The sequence below is a fragment of the Anastrepha ludens genome, chromosome 3 (assembly GCF_028408465.1).
Source record: "Anastrepha ludens isolate Willacy chromosome 3, idAnaLude1.1, whole genome shotgun sequence".
Classification (NCBI taxonomy): Eukaryota; Metazoa; Arthropoda; class Insecta; order Diptera; family Tephritidae; genus Anastrepha; species Anastrepha ludens.
Genome location: NC_071499.1, coordinates 99,059,593 through 99,080,751, shown reverse-complemented (window position 1 = coordinate 99,080,751; position 21,159 = coordinate 99,059,593). Strand labels below are relative to the sequence as shown.

Genomic DNA, 21,159 nt, shown 5'->3' with positions numbered 1-21,159 from the left:
AACCCTTATTTTTTCGATTACAATATACCAAACTTAAGCTGACGACACAGTGCCACCGTACTTACTGCTCCAAGTTGATATATACAGTGCTGGAAAAAATAATAGAAACGATGTGAATTTTTCTTTCTCTTGGGTATATTTCTTGCAAAATAATTTTTGCTGTTGAAGTTCATATCTTTTTATAAAGAAACAGTTTTATATATAAAAATAGAGGTACTCAACTCTTGCTACATTTTTGTAAAAAAGAAATCATGAAGTTCATTTTATTGTCCTTGGAAAAAATAATAGAAACGAAGCTAATAAACATAAGTATTTTTCTTTAAGATAATTAAACAAAACTTTTAAAATTGTTAACAAATTAATATTTGGTTGTTGCACCCTGGGCTTTAATGACTGCGGTGCAACACCGGCTCACTGAGTCCACTAACTTGGCACAAACTGATGGGTTTATACTAAACCAATCTGCTTGGACTTTTTCCCACAAATCTGCTTTATTTTATGCCTTATAGGCGGCAATTCTCTTCTTCAGAATGCCCCAAAGGTGCTCTATTGGATTCAAGTCCGGGGATTGTGAAGGCCATTCTACTAACTGTACATTGTTATCCTGGAACCATTTCTTCGCCAGTTTAAAGGAGTGTTTTGTTTCGTTATCTTGTTGAAACTCCCAAATCAATTACATTTCTGCTTTGGCATATGGAAGTTTTTTGTCTAAATAAAAGTATTCGGTAAAAACCCAACGAACTTATGCCTTAACCCAATATATATATTGGACATAATATATTACGGCAAATTGATAACATTTTAATTGATTAGCTTTTATAATAATTCATTTGAAATATTTTTCACATTTTTTATTCTTAGTGTTCAGAAGTAGATCTTGATGCTCTTCCGATTTCTTAAGGAAACTATACTTACCAGGCCGTGGATATCCCGTATCCCACCACCTCCTGGGGGTGGAAAAAATTACGATATGAGCGAATTACTAATAAAATTTAAAGATATGGAAAATTTATGTTTATCTCTAAAAGAAGAAAATTTTCAACTAAGAAATGAATTAACTAGCATAAAAAAGAAATGGAAAGTAGTGACATAACTGCTCATAAACAACAAAATGAATTTTACACAGATGAAGAGGAGTTAGAAAAAGAAACTGCTTGGTTAGTCAGTAGAACAAAAAAAGCCAACAGGAGAAGAAAAATTGAATCGTCTCCAGAACTTGTTTTTACCGATCGGATCAAAAATAACAAAAAACACGAACTGAAACCTCCCCCAATTATACTATCTGGCACGGAGTTATGTCAGCAAAATATCCAAACATTATTTAAAGACAGTGCAAAAGAAAATTATTCCCTACGGCTAATTGGCAAAGACCAAATAAAAGTAAATGTGTACGATAGCACAGACTATAGATCTATTACAAGCAAACTGTAGTCCAAACTAGCTTGGCATTCATACGAAAACAAGCAAACACGACAAATACGCGTAATAGCCAAAAACCTGCATCACACATGACAACCAGAAGAAATTGTTGAAGATCTTCAAAGGCAAGGCCTGAAAGCTATAAGCGCATTCAAAAAATTTAAATGGAAGACTATGCAACCACATAAAAAGATTTACGAAATAAAACAAATTCTTAAAAAAATCATAAAGATTGAACCGATCAAATCTTCAAAATTAATCCCACAGTGCAAAACCTGCCAAGGATACATGCACACGAAAAATTACTGCTGTACAACAATTGATTGCACTAAAAAGGACAACGAGCTGCCTAAGTGCTGTAACTGTGGCCAAAATCACCCAGCGAGCTATAGAAGTTGCCAAGTTGCTAAAGAATTGCAAAAACAACGTAACAAAAGCATTGCTGGTCAAAAAGAGCCAGAAGTTAAAAAATTACAAAAACCAGTGCGTGATTCGCGTGTTGAGAACGGTAAAACCTTCGCTGCAATTGTTGCAGAAAAGTCAACTGAACCGAAGAACGACGACATTTTGTCCCAAACATCTTTTAATACACTCTTGCTTAGCCGCATTGTAAAACTTGAAAAGGCTTTAAATGTTGTATATCGTCCCCTTAGTATAACAATAGCCTATGTGCTCATAGGCTATATTATTATTTTTTTATTGAATTTTTGGAATCTCCATCGTCGATTTTATATGTGGTCAAAATTTGGTCAAATTCTAGTTCCACAAAGTGGGTGAAAACGTCAGTCAAAAATAATAAATATTTACAGACGTAACGAGATTTGAGTGAGAGCTACTTTGGACAAAAAGTTTGAAATTCATTTTCTCAAAACATCAAAAAATTTATAGGCTATTTTAATACTAAGGGGACGATATGACGAAAAAAATCATATTAAAATTATGGATTGGAACGCAAACGGTATCTTGAAGCACAAACACGAGCTTGAACTTTTATTGAACAAAGAGAATATTGATATAGGTAAGTTTTATATCTGAAACGCACTTAGCTTCCCAATCGTTTACGCTTTTTCAAAACTACAGTACATACTGCTCTAATCATCCCCTTAATAATGCCAGAGGAGGTAGCGCAGTCATAATTAAGAAAACTATAGAACACCATGAAGAAGACAAAATCTGCTCATCAGAATTTCAAGCCTCATCAATTTGCATCAATTTACTTGGAACGGATCTCTTTGTGACAGCGTTATATAGCCCGCCAAGGCATAACATTAAAATAGAAGAATACAAACAACTTCTTAATAGACATAAAGGAAGGTTCGTCATTGGTGGCGATTTTAACGCCAATCACGTTAATTGGGGCTCGCGCTTAACAACTACCAAGGGTCGTGAACTCTGGAAAGCCGCTGAAGATCTAGGTTGTCGAGTAGTATTTACAGGTAAACCAACATACTGGCCAACTGATCCTGATAAATCCCTCGACCTGATCGACTTTTTCATCGTCAGACATATTCCGAGCAATATGATATTAGTTGAAGATGGCTTCGATCTAAATTCAGATCACTCACCTATATTTATCACTATTATATATATAATTGGCGCGTACACTCTTTTTGGGTGTTTGGCCGAGCTCCTTCTCCTATTTGTGGTGTGCATTTTGATGTTGCTCCACAACTGGAGGGGCCTACAGTTTCAAGCCGAATCCGAACGGAAGATATTTTTATGAGGAGCTTTTTCATGGCCGAAATACACGCGGAGGTTTGCCATTGCCTGCCGAGTGGCGACCGCTATTAGAAAAATGTTTTTCTTAATTTTGGTGTTTCACTGAGATTCGAACCAACGTTCTCTCTGTGATTTCCAAATGGTAATCACGCACCAACCCATTCGGCTACGGCGGCCGCCGTTATTAGTGGCGTAATAAAACAGAACGTAAGAAACTGTGCGCTTTCAATTAAGTGTACGGACTGGGAGTTCTTCAAACACAAACTTGACATCTATGTAAATATAGATACATCAATTATCAACGCGTATGACATCGAAAAGGAAACAACAGATATTAAAATGCAAGTACAGAAATCTGCTTGGTTAAGCACTCCAGAATTGACCCCAAAATACATTCCCTATATTAGAAAAAAATGGCAAACAACAAGATTTCCTCCTTTAAAAACTGAGCTAAACAAACTGACCAAATTGCTCAAAGACAAAATACAAGAACATAAAAATCGAGCGTTCAATACAAAAATACAAAACCTATCAGCAGATAAAAAAGCTGATTATTCGCTTTGGAAAACTACAGCAAATTTAAAAAAGTAAAAGGAAGTATCATCACAAATATCTAAATTGAAAACAAAGAAAAGTCCTAGTTTTGACCTTATACTCTTCGGCTGTTTTTAAAAACCTAACGTACAAGGCATTAATTAAACTAACAACGATTATAAATGCGTGCATTAACCTGAAATATATAATGATCCCTAAAGCAGGACAAAATACAAACGAGGCAGCCTTATATCGCCCAATTTCATTACTACCACTCATGGGAAAACTTTTCGATAAACTATTTGTCTTACGCCTAAAAGAAATAATTTCACTCAAGCAACTAATTCCAACACATCAATTTGGCTTCAGAGGAAAACACTCGACGATAGATCAAGTTCATCGAATAGTTCACACAATAGAAGAGTCTCTGGGAAAAAAATAACATCTGCTCTGCGATTTTCATAGATGTAGCTCAGGCTTTTGATAAAGTCTTTCATGAGGGGCTGATCTATAAACTTAAGACGTTACACTTCCGATGTAATTTACCGAAATATTGACTTTTTATATTGAAGATCGATATTTTCGCGTAAAACATGGACAGGCATAGAAAAATCAATGCAGGCGTTCCGCAAGGCAGCATTCTTGGACCCGTATTGTACTTGTTGTATACTTCCGATTTGCCTGTTCCTAAATCCTGCAAAATAGCGACGTTTCCGGGCGATACGTGCGTCCTCGCTGTTGGCGAAAACGTGGATGAATCTACTGCGAAGCTACAGGAATCGATTACTGTTATAACAAACTGGACTAGTTTGTGGAATATTAAACTTAACGACACTAAATCGGTACACGTAAACTTTACAAACAAAAAAGTTATCTGCAAACCCCTTCAAATATTTTCCGTAAACGTTCCGTATGCTTGTACAGCAAACTACTTGGGCCTGACATTACACACTAAGTTCAGGTGGAAGGAACATGTTAAAAAGTCGCTGAACTCAATTTTAATTATAGAAAATTGTTCTGGCTTATCGGCAGAACGTGTAAATTACGCATTGAAAATAAATTGTTAATTTACAAACAAATCCTTAGGCCAGTGTGGGCTTATGGAGTTCAACTGTGGGGATGCCCAGCAAAAAGTAATGTAGAAATCATTCAACGTTTTCAAAAAAAGGTTATCCGGGACATCGTAAAAGCCCCCTGGTATATACGGAATGACGACCTATATAGAGACCTACAATTGCATACACTCAATGAAATGATAAATCTCTGCGGTGTCAAGCATGTCAATAGGATTGAGCAACACGTCAATGCTGAAGCCTCATCTCTTTGCGTTGAAGCAATATATACTATGAGGCTGAAGAGGACGTAACCACTGGACCTAGCGGTTATTAATAAGTAGATTCATAAATTCACAAACTAAAATTGCTTGTTAGTTATATAACTAGGTGTAATAACATGAAATGTATCTATTTATTTATAACGTTTCAATAAATAAAAAAAAAAAAAATTGAAATATTTTCTGTTCAAAAATCGTTTTTAAAATGTGTATCCTTTACAAATCCTTCATCTATTCATTCTATTAATGTTTTATCTTCAATGCTGTCATGTTGCAAATAGCAAAAGTTGCGTAGAATACATAAACATATAATTATTTTAACTATTGAGTCCAAGTCTGTATTTTTCTTCAAATGAAGTAATTGTCTGAGTCTTGTTTAATGTATCCCGAATCCATTTTCAACAACAAATCGTTTACCTCTATTCTTCACCGTACTATGGAAGTTTTATATCAGTGATGCCAACACCCATACAAATGATCGGATTGTTCCAATGGGAACTGATCGTGACACTTAGCTGGGTAACCCAAGAAGCACGCAAAATATTCGACCCTTTTAGAGCTTATAAATTTCACCTTCCGAAATAGTTCTGAGGAGCATTGCAAGTCCAGCCTCCTATTTCCTTCGATGGCGACACTTTTTACTTATTTTTTGAAAAACAAGTGTTTGTGGAAGTGATTCGAAATTTTATATTCGTTAACTTTTTTGATATTTATTGTTGCTGTTACTCTGATCAAAAAAAAACATAGGAACGTCATTACGCAATGCTGGAAATGGAATTCTTCCTATATCATTGGATCAACATCCAAGGCATTTTCTCTCCAATAAAATAAATGAACTCAAAACAATGCGTTTACTTGAAATAAAATGTTAACAAACTAGTTTTTTATTCACAAAAATTGAATGATATTTATTTAAATTTTTTCAAAAGTCGCTCAATATAAACTCTAAAAGATAGTTTTAACATTTCAAAATTTTTTAAATACCATAAGTAATTATAGCGGATATGAGTTCCTCTATTCTTATCTAAAAATGACTTATAGAATTCGCTCATTTTATCTGCTGATACTTCCGTTTTGTTTCCAGACATAGACGCATTAACAAAGTCCTCCCGTTCCTAAAAAGAATGTTAGATATGTTTAAAGTTATATGATTATTCATTTGAGGTTCAATTTCTATTTTCATTTAAGACTAGAAAAAAATAAAATAAAAATAGTATACTTTAATAAATGTCATATTGTCATTAGCATTCTTCTGGTTTTATAACTTCAGAATGTAATGAAAAAATAAATAAATAAAATATATCTCCGACTATTTATTTACCTTGTATATTAAAAATAAATAAATAATTGGCGCGTACACTTCTGTGGTGTGCGTCTTGATGTTGTTAGATATTTTTATGAGGAGCTTTTTCATGGCAGAAATACACTCGGAGGTTTGCCATTGCCTGCCGAGGGGCGACCACTATTAGAAAAATGTTTTTATTAATTCAAATTTTGCTTTCACCGAGATTCAAACCAACGATTTCTCTGTGAATCCCGAATGGTAATCATGCACCGATCCATTCGGCTACGGCGGCCGCCTTGTATATTATTCAACTTAAAAAAATTTCAAGGCGAAAGCAGAATTTCCAGTATTTACTCGTATATTCATTTCCAAAATTATAATATCAATAATAATTAACAATTTATTTTAAAATACTTTTTTATGAAACAAAATGAAGCGTCCGCGTTAGTTAAAGGAAGCGAAGGAACCAGGCAGGTGAAAGAAAAGGAAGAAGGGGCTTTGGATTAGAGATGGGGGTTTCAGCAGAGTGTGATTTTAAATATAAATAAACGAAATTTATTTCGAATTTTTGAATTCAGTTTTGAGTTTTGAAAAGGTTGGTTTCCGGACTTTCAGCTTAGAGCTGAGTTTTTGAGTTTTGAATTTTGAAGTGTTCGAACTTTCAGTTTTAAGCTGAGTTCTTGAATGTTTGAATCCTTTGCTAACTAACGCGCCACTTCTTTTGCAGGTGGAATTTTTCGGTAGCGGTACATTTTGTTTTTTATTAACATTTATTCATATTTTCTTTTTAATTTTGCACATTTTCAAAAAATTTCTTTATTAAAATTGTCATTTTGCTTAGTTTACTTAGTACTAAAGCGCTTGATGTAAAATCATTTTTTTTTTCACTTGCTTTTGCATTTATGTACCTATGTATATAATTTTAGACTGTTACTTTTTTGTTAATTTTGTGGTAAGTTGCTAAATTACTCGCTGAGTTGAACTTCTTCTACAAACAAATTTACAGCTTTGGATGTGGATGATGAAGCAGAACTTGCTCGAACTGCAAACAGTGGGCAAATTAAAGATTCTCTGTCACAAAATGTAAATAAAGGCGATAAAGAAAAAAATATAAGCCTCCGTCAATATATGTTCAAGGTGTAGATTGCATAAAAACATCAAAGAGTGCTTAAAATGAAGTAGCAAATAACAGCTTCACTCGAACAAGTTTAGCAAATAATGAATTTCGCGTTCAAGCAGAAAATTTGCAAATATTTACTAATTACATCACGTGCTAAAAGAAAAAGGAACGAAATTGTATACATTTAGGCCAAGAAGTGAGAGAGGATTTAAAGTAGTCTTACGAAATATGCACCACTCTACAGACCACGAAGAAATCAGAAAAGAATTAAATGAAAAAGGCCACTAAGTACTTAACATTACCATAATAATATAATACAAAGATCAACAAAAAACCACTACCATTATTTTTTATCGTACTACAAGCAAGTGGCAACAACAAAGACATTTACAATATAAACAAGCTAATGAGCTGCATAGTAATCTTTGAAGCACCTCACCATAAGCGCACCATTTCACAGTGCCAGGAATATGGGCACACATAAAATTACTGTACAAGGGATCCAGTATGAGTGAAATGCGGTGGTAGAAATCCTTCAATGGAATGCAAAAACCAAATAAAGGAAGTTAAATGCGTCTTATGTGGAGATAACCATGCCGCCAACTATAAAGTATGCAAAATTTATAAAGCACTTAATAATAATTAATAAAAAATCAACATTAAACACGAAAAAAATACACCAATAACAACAGCCGTAACAATCATAATTCCCGGAGTAAGCTATGCTGATGTTGCATCTTCTTCAAGGGAACATAAAGCAGACCAGGAACTGATTAACAAATCTAAAAAAACAATGATATTGAAGAGCTTAAAAACATGGTATAATCCCTAGTCAACCAAATGACAAATATGATGAATATAATTACAACGCATTTAAAGAATATGGAATGGGCACAAGCGATAAAATTGAAATTTTAATTTGGAATGCAAATGGACTAACACAGCGCTATTTAGAACTAAAACAATTTTTAGTTGAGAAAGAAATTGACATAGCATTGATTGCAGAAACACACTTCACTGACAAAAGTCTTCGGAAATTTCCTAAATATAAAGAGTATGTGACAAACCATCCTGATGAAAGAGCCCACGGCCCACGGTATTCGGCGCCTTATCTTTAAACACGAAAGTTCAAATCTATGACAAAAATGAATCAGTATCTATCTCCTATTAAAATGACAAATACATAAAGATGCTTCACAATAGATTTATTGCAGCTGAAGATCTCAATGCAAAACACATTGATTGGGGCTCAAACCTCACCAACAAACAGGGGTGTACTCTCATTAACGCCATTAACAAAAACAATTGGAGATTTATAACTCCGATGCTTATATACCTACCTTATACCTACCTATTGGCCAACTGACGTAAAGAAAATTCCAGACTTGATCGATTTCTGCATAACTATAAACATAAGCCATAACCAATTGACAATTCAGTCGTGCTATGAACTTTCTTCTGACCACTCGCCAATATTACTTGAATATGTAACTTACATAGTAAATCTATAGATACATCTTTTCTTACCAAATGTGATATTAAAAGCGCAACTTGACATAGAACACGCCGTTATCTATGTCAACGACGTAGTTCTAGAAGCAGGGATCAGATCGGCACCAAAGCAAGCAAATAGAACAAATACAGCAACAACTGACATTTCTATTAGGAAGCAAATTATAAAAAAAAGAAAGTTAAGACAATTAAACTTAACTACAAAAATTCTAAAAGATACTTTAAGCAGGAGAAATAAGAAAGAAATCGAAAGCTATTTGAATAATCTGACTCCCTATTAAGATACAAACTACTCTTTATGGAAATGTATATTAGTAAAAAATTAAAAACTCAAATAAAACATCAACCACCATTAAAAAAAGATGACAATTTATGGGCCATTACAAAATACGAAAAAGCGAAAGCATTGACAAATTCCTTCGAAAAAATTCTATCAAATGATGAAGAAAAGAAAATCGACAACCAAAACAACTTTCACTATGATTTTAAAAAATAAAAAGGACGAATACACACAAAATAATAGCTTGCATCAAAAAAGAAATAAAACATAAAAAAGCTCCCGGATATACATACCTACATACATGGTAACAGGAAAAGCATTAGGGGAGCTACCAACCAAGGCATATATATTTTTGCAAAACGTTTTTAATGCAATGCTTTTCCTTACAATATTTTTCGAAACTCTCCGAAGTGGCAGAAGTTATTGCATTGCCAAAACCGGGTAAAGATCCAACTACCGTGTCATCATATAGACCAAGAAGCATACTACCGACAATATCTAAAATTGGTGAAAAATTATTACATGATCGGCTAAGCCAATTTCTAGACCAAAAACGTATAATACCCGATCACCAATTTGGATTTAGAAAAAAAAAAATCTATTTTTCAACAGATCCATAGAATTAAAAATAAAATCTAATAAACAATCGATACTGTGCCGCAGTATTTTTGGCTATATGGACTACAAGTGTGGGGAAGACTAAAAAACTCATATACTATAGTAAAAATCCAATGACAACAATCGAAGATTCTTCGAATTTTGTCTGACAGGTACACGAAAAATGATGACATCCACAGGGCTTTTAATATAGCAATAGTAGACGAGGATGGTTCCATATGTAGAAGTCCGCGCAAGTGGGGAAAGTTACTGATCGCCATTCACTTGGGAGTGGCCAGGACGATTCTTTTGCATATGGTTCAAGTAGCACACAACTTCCGGGATTAGCCCAAGTATGCTCTGGGTAGCTTCCGAACACCCGTTCGGGAGTGAACCAGCATGCGATGGCGAAGCATTCCAGGATAGCTGGTTGTGCGCTGGGTTTGGGACCCGCCACTTCAAAAAATTAGATGTACGTACGATCCAAGGGCCCAACATCGACTCGGATCATTACCTCGTTGCAGGCAAACTGCGCACACGCCTCTGTGCAGCAAAAAACGTGCATCTAACGACGCAAAGAATGTTCAACATCGAAAAGCTGCAATCACAACAGACAGCTAGAAGATTCGCCACTCGAATCTCACTTCTGCTCTCAGAGAGTACTGCGCAACAAACCGGCATGCACGAGCAATGCAGAAACATTTCTCATTCACTACGTACCGCCGCCGAAGAAGGAATCGGATTCCGGCGAGCCCGAAAAAACAGTTGGTACAACGAGGAATGTCATGCTACCGCAGAAAACAAAGATAGAATCGCTGTCGAGAGCTAAGAAAGGAAGAGAGACGTATTATCCGAAAGAAGAAACGAGAGGCCGAAATACGTCAGTGCGAGGCCTGCGATGCTGGCCAATAGGAACAACACCCGAAAGTACTATCAGAAAGTTCGGAAGTTTTAAGACCGGGGCGTTTTCCTGTAAGAACAAAGACGGCGATCTGGTGACTGACATCCAGAGGCTACTTAAATTATTTAGGGAACACTTCTCGAACCCCTCAAATAGTGATAAATGCGCATGTCATAGAGAATGTGAAGTTCCCGACACCCCAATCGTTAACGACCAACGAATGGGTCTGGTGGTGAACGAGGCCAAAACAAAGTACCCCCTGTCATCAAACGAACTGTCGGCGCCCTTGCGTATCGGCACCCACGTCACTGTTGACAGCTCTGATTTCGAGGTTGTAAAAGACTTCGTATACTTAGGAACCAGCACCAGAACTTTAACACCGATAAGAATGTCAGGCTTGAAATCCAACGTAGAATCTCTCTTGCCAACAAGTGCTACTTTGGACTAAGTAGGCAAAGCCCTCTCTCGACGAACAAAACTAACACTTTACAAGACTCTCATCATGCCCGTCGTGGACGATGACAACATCCGATGAAGCGACGCCTTTAGTGTTTGAGAGAAAGATTCTGCGCATGATTTTTGGAAAGTATTCGATGCGGTACCGGCACTGAAAGCATTCGATGCGGTACCAGCTGGTGGTAGTAGCTCTTTCTCTAGGCCTCCTCTGCGTTGGGAAGATCAGGTGGAGAAGGACTTGGCTTTACTTGGTGGGTCCAATTGGCGCCGGTTAGCACGAGAAAGAAACGACTGGCGCGCTTTGTTAAACTCGGCCAAAATCGCGTAAGCGGTTATCGCGCCAATGAAGAAGAAGATATACCAATAATGGTATATTGGGTATATACATATTGGTGTGTACCAATAATAGTATATTGGGTATATATACCTATTGGTATATACCAATAATGGTATATTGGGTATATATACCTATTGGTATATGCCCAGTATATTGGTATATACTAGAAATGGTATATTGGGTATATATACCTACATAGCACATACATATGTATGGTGATATATAGTTAGTCCTGTCATAACTTCTGTTACAAATTTACAAATTTTTAAGCTTTTCCTGGGAGTTCTGTAGGGACGTTAGAGGGTTGGAATTTTCATAGTTATCATGGTGGGACTTTGATCTTTCTGTCATGGTCATCATTTGCTTTTACACAAGGATTCAAACCATTAGGACATTCAGCTAGTGCAGCATGAACCGTTTCCATGGATATTAGCGTCATGTTTCTTTTTATTTAATATCTACTGAACAAATGATACTATCATTGTCATTTTTTGCTCGTAGCATTGCGCTTGTAAGGATCTTTGATTTTGCAAAACATTTTTTCCCATACACTCTCTTAATTTTTTCAGAAATGATCCTGTACATAAATATGGATTTTTCTCGAAAGAATGATTTTCGACTTATTCTGCTGTTGCTTGTGACCACAGATAAATAATTGGCGTTTATACTAACATTGGATGTTTGGCCGAGCTCCTCCTCCTATTTGTGGCGTGCGTCTTGATGTTGTTCCACAAATGGACGACTTTTAAACCGATTCCAAAGGGTAGAAACTTTTTCTATCATTTTGGTATTTCATGTACGGAGATTCGAACCTACGCACTTCCGAATAGTAGTCACGCACCAACCCATTCGGCGGTCGCTAAGAACATTTAGGCGGGTTTAATGGAAATTCTGAATATATTCCGAAAAACAAAAATTTTGATATGTTAAAATCTGAAACAATTAAGAGTTATACTAGAAATAAACACGGTATCGAACAGTTTGAAGTGCCTGCCTACCACAGTAAATCAAACACCAAATAGAATGCTTTCATAGCACCCTAACAGAAATAGCCAGGTGTATTAAAAATAAGAATAATATGAATGATGTCGTTGTGACCTTTTTGCGAGTGACAATCAATTTTAATAACACAGACCACTCAGTAACGGACTGCAAGCCAATATACATAATGTATGGAAAGGAAATATCAATGAAGGATACTTAACAATATAAAATAAGGAAGAAGAATAAGTATGATTTAATATGTATATCATAATGAAAGTACAATACATAAAACATACAATGAAGAAGACATAGTGTATGTAAAACTCAATAAAAGACTATAGAACAAGCTATTACATAGTTATGTAGAAAAAGTAGTTCAATAAGATTTAAGATATATGACAAGAATATTCACAAAGATAATATTAGTTAGTTTCAGGTTCAGTTTCACAATTGTTTCGACGAAGACTATACACTATTCTAAGTATTTCTATATACCTACAAATGTTTAATACATAAAACGTGATTAAATGATTTTGTAGAAATCGCCAAACAAATGTCAGTTTATCACAAATGGAATAATTTCGAATAAAAACAACGAAAGGAATCAATTAGCTAAAAACGGTAATTCAATAACTACATAACTACTATTGCGCATAGAAATAATATAATCATGTAATTCAAAAATGTAGGATATTACAGTTAGACTATAGAATTATTCGAAAACTTGGAATGAATTTTAAATTATTAAACAATTTTAATACTAGAATTATAATTAATTTTTGTCAAATTGGGGAAAAACGGATTAGTTAGATCTACTCAACTAAATACAGCACATTGTAGTAGTAGTTAAGATAAAATCTATAAGAGAACTGACAATGTAAAAGAGGGCGGGTTAATATTAAATAATAACAAATTTATAATACAAAACGAAAATAATGAAGATCTAGTTGTAAATGGAACACATGTAATAATATTTCAACATTAACAATAAAAATGTTTAGACCAACGAACACAGTGCTTATAACTACATAGAACACGCCGCTTTACCGAAACTAAATATAGTAAGAGTTAAAAGAACTAACCTTCTGCAGTTACGGGTCACTACTTTTAAGTTTCTAGAATTAAGTTAATACATTGAAACAAATTCTGTATTTATTGCATTCTTAGAATTAGATCGTTTTTTAAAGGTTAGACTTAAAGATATATTTGTATAAACCTCAATAAGTTTAATTGATAAATTAATAACAAAAGTATAACTTATTTTTATTCCACAAAAGGGCTTATCCAACTGATATAAGCACGGTTCCTGTATTGATTTGTTTTCGTTCGTTTGAATATAAAGTGTTTAAAATGCGAGTGTATTTTAAAAAGATCTAAAAATGATAAAACGGTATGTGAAAATTGCATTTAATATATCAACATTCGGTGAAGGTAAAGTTCAAAAACACACTAAACCAACATTTCCAATAAGCTTCGTTGGAAAGTCCTTAAAATTTCTAACAAAAAGCGAATGGCGCACGGCCAGCACCCATTAGAAAGAGCGAGGACCCACCATTCGAACTATGAACGTCTCAAAGGGCTTAGGTTTTTCACCACCGTATTTGCTTACATATTTACATATACCGTTATACCAAATTATAATGCTTGTTTTAATGAAGTTAGTTTATTTAATCATGTAAATAGTAACAAAAACAAATTCTACGAATTCTACGCAAAAATACTGTGGATTGCGTAGCCGGAGTTGGACTTATGAGGGTTATTTTTTTGAAACGGGGCCAAAGGCCGCCTACGCGAAAAGGAGTTCTACCCAAAACTACTGTGGATTGCGTAGTCGGAGTTGGACTAATGAGGGTTCGTTTTTTGAAAGGAAACGAGTTTTTTAATAAAGACAACACAACCACGCTATTTGTTTTGCAGACATGGTAATCGAATGTTTGTGGAGAAAATCTGTTTATAAAAAGCATGAGGACCCGTTTGTAAAACTGATCGAAGCAATACAATATACTTATAAACCGTAATTTTTGGTTTCTAATTACTTTATTATTTTTTGCGATACCTTTAATATCATTGTTTTTAAGCTTCTAGAAGTTAAATACGTTGCTAAATTTTTTTATCCCATTTATTTATTCAGTCTGTTATCTATTAACAATATGTAATTTTTGTACAATTTAGGTCTACCTATTATGTTCTTTTACTAAAAAGAAGAATCTGTTATTATTACTATTATTTTGTTTTTGTAATTACACTGTAAATCTTATAGTTAGGTCAGTCGGTGTGAGCCGCTTTATTCTTCGTTTGATATTTTCTGCCGGTATTATTTTACGCATTTGTTCGTTTTGGTGGACTGACAGTCGCTGTATATGCTTAGTGCTAAATTTTATGATTTTTTCTTGGATTGTGTCTACGTTTAAGTCACGATGTATGGCTTCATTGGAAAAAAACCAACCAGCATTTGCTATATTTCGTAATATTTTGGATTGTGTTCGCTGTATGAGCTGAAGCTTTGTGTTTTAGCCGTTCCCCATATTTCTGTTTAGTCCAGTAAAAATAAGATTTAAGTAAGTAGTTTTAGGAGTAAGCGAGTTTATGGTTTTATTATGTAGAACTCATCACTGAGAACTTAAGTTTGAGTTTTCGGGGTCGGGGGTTGTGTCCCACGGCCGCCATCTTAGAAATAAGGGTGCAACTGGTTTTTTGCGTTTATCTCGTGAATTCTGAGTTACGAAAATTGTGTATGATAGGATAATATTATCCCAGAGCGCCTTGCCACTGAAGTATCCAACTTCGGTACAAGATACAACTTGCAATTTTCATCTGAAAACAAAAAAAAAAGATTATTAATTTTGATGTAATTATCTTCGATGTGAACTAAGAAAAATGGGAGAAACACGTAAAATTCGAAGGTTGGGGCAAAGGAAGGTAGAAAAAAAAGTGGTTTTTCAAGGAAAAAAAAAAAACTCTTCAACTGGGTAAAAAAGTCGCTTAAAAAAAGTTTTTGGATGTTTTTTTTAGTTCACATAGAAGAGAAAACAATACTGAAGATAACGCAGTTTGAAGGAAATGGATAGCTCGTTTAGTTTTTTTGCAATCGTGTACATAAATTAGGTATATTAAAATCGTGAAAATGAAAAGCCGAGAAAACGCGCTTCAAACTACAACAATAAGCGCACGGTTGCTCGACGCCGCACTACGCTCTGCTCTGTAGCTCTGCAAATACTTGGAATTTAACTCTGAAAATTTGTGTCTCATGTTCTTGAATATCTAAGCTATTGATTTCAGGAAAAAAAAATCCATTTTTTTGACCTTTTAATTGACCACGGCCTTAAGGGATGACTTGTTTTCAAGCGTGATAACTTTTTTTACTGATTTTATGGAAAACATACATAAGAGCTTTTTTATAGAACATTCTTTTGTGAACATTTTTGTCTACGAGTTTTATCCGCTATCTTTATTTAGTCTTATGATGTTGAACTGCTAAGCGGAGCAACCACTACATTAGCGAAGGCTATAAGCGTGCATGAATATCATTCCCATGGCAGCCGGTTCTACGTTACCGGAATGACTCCGGTTTTTCCCGACCAAGGTCTGCCGCCCCAGTAAACTAGCCCTGTCTAGTGTACCGTATCCCACCCCCAATCTTTCGTCACAGGAGCAACTCATTGCAGCAAGTTTGCTCCAAATACATCTCTTCCGGGCTGCCATCTTAAGACCTGCTCAGGCCTTAAGACACACAGGGAGTGGTCCACAAGGTATGTGGCCACGTGTTGCTCCCGCTCTCAGGCGGCCTCTGCCTCAACGGCGACACTGCCCCCAGTGCCGGCACGTCACACTGCCGCCACCAACAACACCTCAACGGTAAGGAGTCTCCACGAGCAACACAACTCCCTCTCTGACCCACAACCCTCCTGCTCCCACCCTAGTGCGGGGACAAACCAGCAGCTCTTGGTCCCCCGCTCTGCTCCGTGTGTAAGACCGTAGTTCCTCGGAACTTGACAACTGTCCAATGCAATTCTTGCAGTGGCTGGTGCCATTTTCGGAGGTGCTCCGGCCTGCACACCACCCGTGAGTGGACACGCGACTACGTTGCCCTCTGCTGCAGAGCTCTGCACCCGCAACCGCCCCCAGTGGCGCGGCCACCAGTCAACATCAGGCCACAACCAATTTTGCGGAACGCACAGCAGGACCAACGCAGTCAACATCACGCATCCCTCACCCCCGAGTTACGACCATACTCCCGCGAAGCTTCAAGCTATTGCAACTGAACTGCAACGGACTCACGAGCAAGATTGACGAAATAGTCGACTTCATGAGCCGGTATGGTATCAAGATAGCTGCGGTCCAGGAGACAAAACTGCGCGCTAGCTCCCCCCTGATTACCAGGGACGGCTACAACGGTGGTAGCCTTGCGTTCTTAGTCCACCATTCAGTGCAGTATCGTCTCAGCGATGAAGGCATCGACCGCAGGGACAGCACCTTAGAATGTCAAGGTATAGCTGTCCGGTCAGGCGATGCCGAGCTCAAAATATATAATATTCACCTGCTGCCCGGCAGGATATCTCCCTTATATTGGTGCGCTCATCAGGGGAGAAACCCGATTGGTAGTTGGTGACTTTAACGCGCATCCCGATCTTTGGCATTCAAGCCTGCCAAATTATCGTGGAGGACAGCTATTGGCAGAGCAGATAGACGATTTGACATTCAGCACTGTAAACGACGACGCCCCCACCAGGGTAGTGGGCAATTGCAGCAGCTCGCTTGACATAACAATTGCTAGCGCAGGTCTGATAAATCGCATAAGCTGGCGTCCTATGCTATCGCTTGCATCAGACCACTTGCTCATTATCATCTCGATCGAGAAACCTGCCGACTTTGTATCCGCGGATCACCGGCCATACATCAACTTTAACAAAGCTGATTGGACCAGATTCGCGGAATTTACTACATAACATAATCCTGACAATCGCACTCTTTTTATTTTAAATTTCCTCCTGCAACGCTTTTTTTGTATGTTTATATTTTCAAAAATGTTTCTAGCAAAAAATACTGCAGATTTACAATCAACTCCCCACTGAACATCTCTACTTAACAACTTCGTTTTTATTTCAGGTGTATGGCAACATCAAGTTTTCGCTAAATTACACAACTTTTACATTAAATTACTTAAAAACTATAAGCCTCCAGAGGGTGCGGTTTTCAGTTTTAAGATGGGGATACACCCCTCTTTCCCCCCTTTAAACCTTGACCCTCTTCACATCGCTTTTTTTCAAAGCGTGTTGCATTATACTAATTATTTCCAGAGTTCAGTGTTGATCGGAATGGGGGGTTATCCCGTCCCCATACTAGACACATACCTGTGGCGTTTTAACTTATAATGGTTATTTGTTTGAAACGCGGCCAAAGTCTGCCCACACAGAAGAGCTCTACAAAAAATACTGTGGATCGCGAAACCAGAGTTGAACTGACAAGATTTGAGAAATTGTGGTAAACAACTCTACGCAAAATTACTACCAATTTACAAACACCTTTCTAATCGAACGTCTCTGTAAAATCTTAGCTGCATAAGAGCATCTTTTTGTTTTGAAGTTCCTAGCGAAACTACATTTGGCTAAATTACACAATTATCATATAACAATAAATTACTTAAAAACTATAAGTCTCCTGATGGTTTGGTTTTCAGGTTTAGGATCCTCCACAAAGCGTGCGTCATTATACTGAACAATTCCCCCAATATATATTTTTAAATTAAATGAGAATATTTGCTTCTACCTTTCATTTCCTTCTTTCTAGATTTTTTTACGAACTGTCGCTTTTCTTTTCGCAAAACATAGTTAAATTTTCAGAATCACTTACGCAAAAGAACCTTTCATTATGCCTGCTCCAGAAGCCGTGATTCCACTTTTCGACTTCATCTTGCATGTTCCTTAAACGGCATTCCAGTATCGATTCATTCTTAGGTACATGTCTAATATAAGACCGTATATTAGATAACTTATCTGGGGCCCCAACATAATCCTGTGAGATGTTACTTGGGTCTGGTTTATCTTTCAATTTGGTTATCTTGCCATTAAACCTGTATATGACTTGTATTTGAATATGCTTCCTTATAGATTTACGCAGTGTAATAAAATGCATTATTATATGTACATATATTGCAATATATATATATATATATTCATATTATTGTAATAAATCGATACAAGTACCGAGTACCGAATATCGACACATTACTTGCGTACCGAGTAGTACTACTGTATTGTGCCCATTTACACAAGGAAACATTTGGAAGGGAAACATTTCCTTCGTTGGTCAAGGACGGCCGCGGAAGAGAGAAGGGAATTTGTCTCCAGTACTGGCAACACGCTTTGCTCTTCTTAGTGCCCATTTACACGATGTCTCCTCTGGAAGGGAAACATTTTGTTCGCGGGTGAAGGACGGCCGCGGAAGAGAGAAGGGAATTTGTCTCCTGTACTGGCGACACGCTTTGTGCTTCTTATTCGTATTTCCAATCTTAAAGCAATTTTTGACAGTTGCTTCATTCGTTTTCTTCTTTCGTGGAAGAAAGTTCTAAGTTATGTGTTGGTTTTCAAGCAAACGGAAGATAACAACGATGACAAACATACGAACGCTGCTTGGGAAATGCACAATTATTTTTGCTAGTAAAGTAGTATAATTTAAAATAGTTATGGGACATGTTTATGTTGATTTCTAATTTTTCCCTGCATTTCTAAATACTCAGTTTAATTTTAAGTTAATTATTTACATATGAAGTATTTTTAATTTAATTTTTTTTATTCAAGTATAAGAATTTATAAATATATTTCAATAAAAAAAACAACAAATTATTTATTATTTAACCAGTTTGCATTTTTCATTCATATATTTAAGAAACTGTTGTCGAACGCTCTCTGCTTTTCATGTAAGCGCGTGCTAGAATACATCCGAACCAGACGATGCTAAAGTATTAAATGTCAAAATGTCGCCGAAAACAATTTTGCCCGTGTGTCCGCGAATGAGACATGAAAAGAGAATTCCCAGTGTCTCCATTCCAGATGTCTCCGTGTGTAAATGGGGTGTTATTCGTATTTCCAATTTTAAAGCAATTTTTGACAGCTGCTTCATTTGTTTTCTTCTTTTGTGGGAGAAAGTTCTGAGTTATGTGTTGGTTTTCAATCAAACGGAAAATAACAACGATGACAAACATCCGAACGCTGTTTGGGAAATGCACGAATATTTTTGCTAGTAAAGTAAGTATAATTTGAAAATCTAATGAGGCATGTTTAAGTTGAATTCTCATTTTCCCCCCATTTCTAGATACTCAAGTTGATTTTAAGTTAATTATTTATATATGAAGTATTTTTAGTTTAATTTTTTTATTCAAGTACAACAGTTTATAAATATATTTAAATAAAAAAAGAGGTTGTCTGTAAAGTCGGTTTACTGACGATAGTTTAACGTGATAATGTCATAAGAAAATACTGATTGAATGGTTGCATTTTTCAAAAGAAAATTTTAATTTTATTTGTTTGATAGATATTTTGTATGGATATAGAGAATGAGTTAACATTAACATAACATATCATAACATAACATAACATAACATGCTGTTCAAGCAAGGTAACGACGCATGAGGAAGATAACGACGCATTTTTTGGTGCGTGCAGCCGGCTACATAGAAGTATAAGACGTTATCACGTCAAAAAATAATAATAACATTAAAACAACAGGTATTATTAACAAACTTGGTTTTATTTTAAATTCTTCAAGTAAATCAAATTAATAATAATCAAAAATTAATAATAATAACATTAAAACAACAGGTATTATTAACAAACTTTGTTTTATTTTAAATTCTTCAAGTGAATCAAATTAATAATAATCAATAAGAAGGCATATGCAAATACAAATACGTGAATTTATATATGTACATATGCGCATATACATACATATATACGCTCACTTAAGTAGGAGAGAGCAAGATGTCGAACGTTGCCGTTCGTTTGCTTTGTTTGCTTTGTCGTTCGTTCGGCGCTTTCGCTTGCAGTTCATTCAATGCAATGAGCAAGGTAACGACAAATGAGCAAGGTAACGGCAATGAGCAAGGTAACACTAATGAACAAGGTAACGACATATGAGCAAGGTAACACTAATGAGCAAGGTAACGACACATTTTTTCGTGCGTGCAGCCTGTTAAATCGAATTATAAGACGTTATCACGTCAAAAACAACAAATTATTTATTATTTAAGCAGTTTGCATTTTTCATTCATATATTTAAGAAATTGTTGACGAACGCTTTCCGCTAGCGGGTTATAGAATATATTCGAACCAGAAGATGCTAAAGTAGTAAACGTCAAAATGTTGACGTCAAATGATGTCAACATCAACATCAGGTCAATGCAGAATGGGTATTTACTAAAACATTGTATTATATTGATGCTGACGTGTTATCGATAATTTGACAGCAATAAATACGACAGAAAATAATACATTTTATCCGTTACCTTTTGCCTTTGTGTGGTTTTTTATATAAAACTAGCAAACCCGGCCCGCTTCGTTGGGCACACTAAAATAGAATAGATATGGTTTAGAACAGAAAAGATATGGTTTTCATATTATTTATTTCTTTATTCTTTATTCAAGCGCTTTGGCATAAACAATCTTTTTTGGTTTTCTATTTGTTTTT

General features: G+C 35.8%; 1 protein-coding gene across 1 annotated transcript; it reads right to left on the bottom strand.

The window, feature by feature from the left end:
- Positions 1-5,898: 5,898 nt before the first annotated feature.
- Positions 5,899-18,689, bottom strand: LOC128858578 (COA8 family protein CG14806, mitochondrial). Its single transcript, XM_054094971.1, has 2 exons — positions 18,328-18,689; positions 5,899-6,120 (listed from the first exon to the last, which is right to left on the bottom strand). Exons 1-2 carry the CDS (start codon positions 18,607-18,609, stop codon positions 5,914-5,916), a joined length of 489 nt encoding a protein of 162 aa, XP_053950946.1. The 5' UTR covers positions 18,610-18,689; the 3' UTR covers positions 5,899-5,913.
- Positions 18,690-21,159: the final 2,470 nt, after the last annotated feature.

Excerpts from the sequence above, each read along its gene's own strand:
- LOC128858578 (XM_054094971.1), bottom strand. The coding sequence starts at position 18,609 with ATGCATTTTATTACACTGCGTAAATCTATAAGGAAGCATATTCAAATA. Across the intron at positions 6,121-18,327 it reads ATAATGAAAGGTTCTTTTGC|GAACGGGAGGACTTTGTTAA; the intron begins GTAAGTGATTCT and ends CATTCTTTTTAG.